Source organism: Lolium rigidum, chromosome 1 (assembly GCF_022539505.1).
Source record: "Lolium rigidum isolate FL_2022 chromosome 1, APGP_CSIRO_Lrig_0.1, whole genome shotgun sequence".
NCBI classification, from domain to species: Eukaryota; Viridiplantae; Streptophyta; class Magnoliopsida; order Poales; family Poaceae; genus Lolium; species Lolium rigidum.
This window is the reverse complement of record NC_061508.1, coordinates 25808782-25816238: the sequence shown is the minus strand read 5'-3', so window position 1 is coordinate 25816238 and position 7457 is coordinate 25808782. Positions and strand designations below refer to the sequence as shown.

General features: G+C 50.0%; 1 protein-coding gene across 2 annotated transcripts; it reads left to right on the top strand.

Annotated features, from left to right (window-relative positions):
• Window positions 1–4560: 4560 nt before the first annotated feature.
• On the top strand, window positions 4561–6881 carry LOC124669889 (phenylacetaldehyde reductase-like). 2 transcript variants are annotated; one of them, XM_047206434.1, is made up of 6 exons: window positions 4561–4707; window positions 4788–4957; window positions 5062–5250; window positions 5384–5546; window positions 6261–6360; window positions 6687–6881. In XM_047206434.1, the coding sequence occupies exons 1-6, from the start codon at window positions 4563–4565 to the stop codon at window positions 6829–6831; spliced, it is 912 nt and encodes a 303-aa protein (XP_047062390.1). In that variant the 5' UTR covers window positions 4561–4562; the 3' UTR covers window positions 6832–6881. The 2 variants fall into 2 exon arrangements, with proteins under 2 accessions (XP_047062390.1, XP_047062382.1); XM_047206426.1 differs by having other exon boundaries at window positions 6261–6447.
• The last annotated feature ends 576 nt before the right edge of the window (window positions 6882–7457 follow it).

Sequence of the window (7457 nt, the reverse complement as noted above, 5' to 3'; positions counted from 1 at the left end):
AACAATTCGCAATGTTCCTTCATGTCGTGGGTCATAACCAGAGGTTCAGAGTGATCCATAACACATTCAGGCGATCCACGGAGACCATATCTCGGTACTTCCAGCAGATGTTGTATGCAGTTGGGGAGCTCAGAGATGAAATAATCAAGCCACCATCAAACCACACACCACCCAAGATCAAGAACAGCTACAGGTGGTTCCCATATTTTAGGGTGAGTACAAAATCATATTTGGTCTACTAGTGTGTGGTACTGTCAGAGACATGACTGTGTGCTCATTGTTTGACATGATTGCATTGGGGTTATTGATGGTACTCATGTGACTGCAAAGGTACCGAGAGCAATGTATGCAACATTATGTGGGAGGAAGCACTACACCAACCAGAACGTGCTAGCAGCTGTGGATTTTGACATGAGGTTCACATACGTGCTTGATGGCTGGGAGGGTTCAGCTCATGATGCAAGCATCCTCTGATAGCTTGTCAAGTCCTGATGGGTTGCAAATCCATGATGGTAAGTTCTACCTTGGAGATGCTGGATATGCATGACGACCTGGTGTTATACCTCCCTTCAGAAAAATAAGGGACCACCTCAATGAGTTTACTGCAAGAAACCAACCTCAGAATGCGAAAGAGTTGTTCAATTGGAGACACTCAAGCCGTAGAGTTACCACTGAGAGGGTCTTTGTTGCATTGAAGAACAAGTTCAAGGTCCTTGACCAAAAATAGTTCCACACTTTTGAGACTCAAGTGAACCTGGTCCTTGCTTGTTGCATTCTTCACAACTGGATCTTAGGCTGGGCGAGGATTACTTCTTCCAAGATGTTGACACTTTTGATGAAATTGATACCGGCCATGGCGTGGAGGCAAGCGACAATGAAGCTGGAAGGAGAAGAGGCTCAAGTGGGTAAACACAATGTGGGAATCCAGAGGCCACACCACCATGTGAGAAGGAGAAGAACAATGGAAGAACTAAACTGCAGAAGTGAAGATCAGTAAGAAGAAGAACCCTCCTTTGATCTCCTCTTTCTCGAACGCCTCTTTGCTCCCCATATGGTGAACTACCCTATGAGCCCCCGTTGTTGAACTCCTCTATGATGATAACTGTCATTTGTAGTAGCTAGAAAATGTCGTTATGAACTACCATTTGTAGTATATAGGGCTGAATTCGTGAACTGCTAGCTTCGTAAGTGTGTACCTGATGAACTGATGAAATGTGATTTATGTGTGATGTAAGGTGATAGTATGGTAATATCACCCGTTGTAAAGAAGAGATAACCTTACACTTGTCTGGATGATACCGAATAGGTGTAGTTTTATCTATATCGATATTTGGGGTTGGTTGCAAGCAAACAAAACAAAAGGACCTTTCTAGCCAAACCATGTAGCCCCAGCAAAGAACAGGTTAATTCTAACTTGTGACTTGTTACAAACGGAAAAGTGTGCTCGCACCACTAGATCAGTGAGCCCTAAAATTAGACCAAACAACCAAAAGGAAAAGGCTGATAATCACCCGGGGGATCGGGCGACTTCCATCCCCCGGCTCCTGCTAGTGACGCGTGGCACGTGGGATGACACAGCCCCCTTCTGCCTTAGAGCATCTCCACTCGTCTCCCCGACGAGGCCCCCGAATGATGTTTTTTCCATCCGGACGGCGAAATTCGGCCCAGTCGCGTCCCCGGTTCCTCGATTTCGTCCGGATTTGGGCCTAAATTCATCCGGCGATCCCAGGCCATCCCCGGCCCCCGGGGAGCTCTCGGGGACTCCGGACGAAACAAAAGCGCGCGAAACGGCGGGGGAACTTCCCGCGCGTCTGGTGGCCCCAACTTGTCGGCGAGAGACACCGATCGTCGTCCTCATCACATCGTCTTCCGCGCGCTGTAAAAGCCTGCCGCCGGTCAGCATTCGCCGGCCGCGTAGCATCCACGCGGCGAGTTAATGCCGTCGCATCGGCTTCCGCGCACGCATCGTCTTCCACGCGTCATTAATCGCCGCCGCCCCGCCGCACCCGCCGCGCCTATTTAAGCCACTCCGCTCGCCGCGACGCCCCTGCTCCACTCTTCCTCCATCCTCCCTCCCCTGCTCCACTCTTCCTCCACCTCCAACGATGTCGTTCTCCGACGACGACGGCGCCGCCGCCAATGGCTTCCCCCGCCGGTCGCTCCACCAGTGGGAGGGCCACCTCCTCCACCAGGCGGGGTACCCCTGCCCGCCGGACACGAGGCCTCCCGGCGGCGGGTGGAGGCTTAGTCGTGGCGGCGTACCAATCCCGCCGCCGCCTCGGGGCGACGCCCTCGACGCCGCCATCGAGGAGGCGCGGCTCACAATGACGGACGAGGAGCGCGCCGACCCACGCCACCACCCCGACAACTACACGCGGTGGAACTCCTACTTCCTCCGGCGGTGGGAGCGGGAGTTGGCGGCCTACGACGGCCCGTCGCCTCCGCCTGCGCGCAACAACGCCGCGGGACGCCGACGGTGGTGGAGCGCGCCGGGCCGGACGCTGGAGAACGTCCTCGAGCACATCGAGGGCGGGAACTTCCCCGTGCTGACGATGCCCCCTCCATCGAGGGCATCGGCGAGCCGCCGCCGGGGAAGCGTCTGGCAGCCACGCCGCATGGCTGCCAGCTCATCGTCTTCCGGATCGGCGCCGAGGCCGTCCTTGGCGCCGGTGAAAAGGGAGGCGACGTCTTCGTCGACGCCGGCGCCGGCGCGCGTCAAGAAGGAGCCATCGTCTCCTCCGCCGACCAGAGGGCGCAGCGGCGCCCTCGTCATCCGCGACCAACCCTCTTCCCCGCAGCGTGGGCGGAAGAGGAAGTCGGTGAAGAAGGAGGACGGCGCTGCCGCCGCCAACGCCGCCGCAAACAGGCTCGCCGAGGAGGAGGCGAAGCGCGCGGAGGATGCCGCCGTGGCGGAGGCGATCGCCAGGTCACTCAAGGACCTGGTGCCCGCCGACAACGCCCTCCCCGAGGACGCCGCCCTGGAGTGGTCGAGGCGCGACTGGGAGCGCCAGGAGGCGGAGCAGCAGGCGAGGCTGATGGACCTGGCCGCCGCGTAGCAACTCGCCGCCCGCGCCGGCCGCGCCGCCACTCCAACCGCCGCCGCCGACGTCGCTCGCTACCGCCGGCCTGCGACACCTCCATCCGGCGTCGCCGTCCCATTCGTCGACCTCGAAGCGTCGGACGACGAATGGTACAAGCCATCCCCGCCTCGGTGGGGAGACGCCGGCCAGGGCAGCAGCAGCCAGGCCGCGCCGCCGCACGTCGACGTCGACGGCTCCGACGACGATGGCGGCGACTACACGGTGTTCTACCGCCATTTCGGCATGTAGAGCGCCGTGTTTTTAAATTAGCAGTTGAATTCTCCTATCCGAATTCGACTATGTATGAACTTCGCCCGTTATATAGTAAATATCATTAAATTTAGTCTAAATTCGCCCGTTTTTAGCCGTAGTTTGTCAAGTTTCCGATTTTCAAATTTGCATCGTCGTCTTCGCCTGGGCACGCGGCTGGGAAACTACTCCTCCCCACGCCAAATCTTTCTCCAATCTGGACGAAAATTTAGCCGGATTTGGACGTGGGGAGCGCCAACGAGTGGGGATGCTCTTATCTCTTGAGCCGTCCCCTTCCTCTAATTTTTCTCTCCCAGCTATGTTTTCCCCGTCGCCAGACCCCTGCCGCTCCGCCTTGCCGCATTGGTGCATCTGCTCCCCTGCCTCAAGCCGCGCCACTCCTCCATTCCTCTTCCACCCGAGCTCTGACTTGCCCCTCTCCTCCACAGTCCTGCTCCAGCCGGATTTGTTCTTACCTTGTTTTTCTCTCATTTTCAGTGAGATTTCAACGTAATACAATGAATTTCAGTGATTTCGGTGGACACCGAAATTATTACCTTTCGGCCAAAATATTTCAGTCATTTCAGTAATACACATGGATCTAAAAAATATTTAAAATAATTTTCAAATTTTTGAATATTTTAATTAATTTTGAGAGAAAATTTCGCTCTTTTGGCCGAAATGAAAACCGAAATCAGTGAAATTCAGTGAATTTCAGTGATTTCAGTAGGGGCTGAAATTTTTCCGAAACTGAAAATTGAAACCATGGTCACGGTTCACTGCGGAGCTCCGCCGGTCTCCGATGGGGTGAGGAGAAAGGATGAGTCCTCTGCTGATTAATCGTGTGCGGAGCGAAGAGAGGTTTGGGGAAGAGACGAGTCAAAAGGAAAGACTGAACGGTTCACAGCGATTTCGTCAGCGCATCGGACGGTTGCGGACCCGGGGGATCGGGGATTTGATCCCCCGGGGGACGCTCAGCGCTACCCCAACCAAAACAGGCCCCAACCTCTCGCTCTCTGCCTCTCTAAAATCTAAATCTATCAGAGTGACGGGGATTGAGAGAAGATCAGGAAGTACGTCTGCACTGACCTACGCATGCAAACAATAAGTCAAGAAAACACATGGTAGCTTGCTCTACGCTGATACTCTTACTAGTATACCCTGCTAGTAGTATATCAGTATATGGGAGCTGGTATGAGAGGATGAGGGAAAAACCGGAGTCAGAGAGATAGGATGAGTTCGTTGTCGGAGGCCGGGGCAGCGACGGGGACGGCGAAGGTGGCGTGCGTGACGGGCGCGTCGGGATACATCGCGTCATGGATCGTCAAGCTCCTCCTCGCCCGCGGCTACACCGTGCGCGCCACCGTCCGCGACCCTGGTAACAACTCTCCGTCGTTATGCCTTCTCCGACTTCTTTCATCGAACAAAAAGCAATCAGCTGTACCAATTTCATTTCAGATGACACCGAGAAGACAGCGCACCTTCGCGCCATGGACGGAGCTGGAGGCTGGCTCCACTTGTTCAGAGCCAACTTGCTAGAAGAAGGGTCTTTTGATGCCGCGGTTGACGGTTGTCACTGCGTGTTCCATACAGCTTCTCCAGTCCTTCCAGATGCTGAAGATCCACAGGTTTGCTTGTATTACCGTGCGAAATTCTACACTGCAATTTCTAGGTTTGAGGACAGATGCATGATTGACGCGGAATTCCCCATATTCATTTTTTTTTCTTTCAGGCCGAGCTAATTGATCCTGCACTAAAGGGGACACTAAATGTGCTGAGTTCATGCAAGAAAGCCTCAGTGGAAAGGGTAATTTTAACATCATCCATGGCTGCTGTCAGAGTGAACGGGCGACCAAGAACGCCTGATGTAGTTGTTGACGAGACATGGTTCTCAAGCCCTGAAGTCTGCATGAAAGAGCAGGTCTTTCACAACTCGCATGCTAACTCTTGTCCTACAAATGATTTTGCACATCATTGTAGAACAGTTTTGACCGTTCCATTACAAAGCTAGTAACACCATTTTGTTTCTCTGCTCCTATGTTTTGCTGCTATAGCGATGGTATGCCCTGTCCAAGACCCTTGCGGAGGAGGCTGCTTGGACTTTTTCAAAGGATTCTGGACTTGATCTGGTCACGATAAACCCAGGATGGGTAATTGGCCCCCTACTGCAACCTAAATTGAACATTGGTGCCGAAGCAATCATGAAATTAATCGACGGTAAGATTTCCAATAGCAAGCTATTTAAGTAGAAACAAGGATGATTAGTACAAGCATTTTTCCCGGATTAGGAGCACCCGAAGAATCTCTTTGATAGATGTAGCGTCCTGTTAAAAATGATGTTTATTAATCTCTAATCAAGATAAACAAGGCACGACGGTGACATACCCCATCAACGAAAACGCAAGAAAAGATTGTGTGATTGAAAAGAATGTATAAACCATTATAGTTTACCCCTAGTTTCACATATTTGAAGCTAATTAGCTCATTTAACACTAGTATTTTTTTTCCACTTTTACCACTTCAAAGATTTTCTGAGCGTTTTTGGCTAGTGGGCGTTGGCAGTCAGGTTCACTCAACACATAGTTTTCTTTTCACAAAGACGGCTGGGACTCACCTGGCAGACCACTCCCAAATATTTAAAGGAGTAAAAAGTGGCAGGAATTCACGAAACAGAGTAATTCAGATGAAAAACTGTTGAACGGGTTAACCCTCAAATTCACTCAACACATTAAACCAATGTATCCTTCCCACCGGAAACAATTTCCATATAGCAACAATAGCAAAGCAAAGTTATGCCCTTAAAATTTTTTTTTTGTGAAAGATGCCCTTTATTTTTATTTTTTTGCAAAAGATGACCGTAAATGTTTTTATTTATTTAGATTATCATCAAAGAAATACAGAATGATATATACTTGCACGAATTTCTTGCAGGAACACCTACGTATCCTAATGTAAGTCATGAATTGGTGAATGTTAAAGATGTTGCGATGGCACATGTCCTTGCTTATGAAGTTCCATCAGCAAAAGGAAGGTATTGCATGGCTGAGAGAGTTATGCACTATTCTGAGCTTGTAAAGATCATACAAGATATGTACCCCTCTATTTGGGTACCAGACGAGTAAGTTCATATTTCTTGGATACATTTTATCAACTGACGCAGGTAGCGAAATTCGAGGAACTTAAAAATACTACTTCCTTAAAAGTAATGTTAAATATTAAATCCATATAATGTGTGCCGCAAGATTCATGTACCATAGTTACAACATATACTCACATATTGTTAAATGCTGTTCCTTTTATTTTTGTGTGGATAATATGCAAACACTAAATGTTTTCTACATCAATACCTCTTGTCAGGTGTGCAGAGGACAATCCATTTGTCCCAAAATTTCAGGTGTCCAAGGACAAGATAATAAGCCTGGGAATCAAGTCGACCCCGCTGGAAACGAGCATCATGGAGACTGTTGACAGCTTGAAACAGAAAGGATTTGTTAAATTTTGAAATGAACGAGCTATGTAGTTATGCTGACATTTGTGCTATGAGTTGTAACAATGTGGCCAATCCATCACTGTGTGATGTCAATATGGTTTCATGGTAAATTCCAAAAATAATAAAGGTATATTCTGAGGTATACATTTTGTCGATAAATGGAATATATCAGAAGATACCAATTACCAACAAGATATCCAAAGATATCAAGGATACGCACAACCAAAAAAAAAGAAATAGAAAACAAAGATCATGTACTCGCAATAACAACATTCTAACCACCACCGGAGACAACACCCCTACCACAAAAGAAGCTATCCCAAAGCAACGTCTTCAAGAAGGAAACAATGCAAAAGCGTCGTTGTCGCCCGTTCGAAGAACTTGGGTTTTCACTTTGGAGAAAGTCCGAGTTCACAAAACAATACCTCTAAGAAGGCTACTGCCAGGTACAACCAATAAAGAGCAGACCTTGGGCTTTCACCGTGGAGATCGTGACTCGGTACTCGACGAGCACCATCAAAAATGCAGTCCACTTGTGTTGCGACTCTTATTTGCCAAGGCCACTGCTGCAAGTCAACACCTGACAAGAAGAACCTGGTGCGACACGGTTTTTTCTGGAGCCAATACAACTCTCCGCC

Bases quoted from the DNA above. Each gene is read 5' to 3' on its own strand.
- LOC124669889 (XM_047206426.1), top strand. From the start codon at position 4,563: ATGAGTTCGTTGTCGGAGGCCGGGGCAGCGACGGGGACGGCGAAGGTG. The intron at 4,708-4,787 runs GTAACAACTCTC...ATTTCATTTCAG, and splicing joins CGCCACCGTCCGCGACCCTG to ATGACACCGAGAAGACAGCG. The intron at 4,958-5,061 runs GTTTGCTTGTAT...TTTTTCTTTCAG, and splicing joins CAGATGCTGAAGATCCACAG to GCCGAGCTAATTGATCCTGC.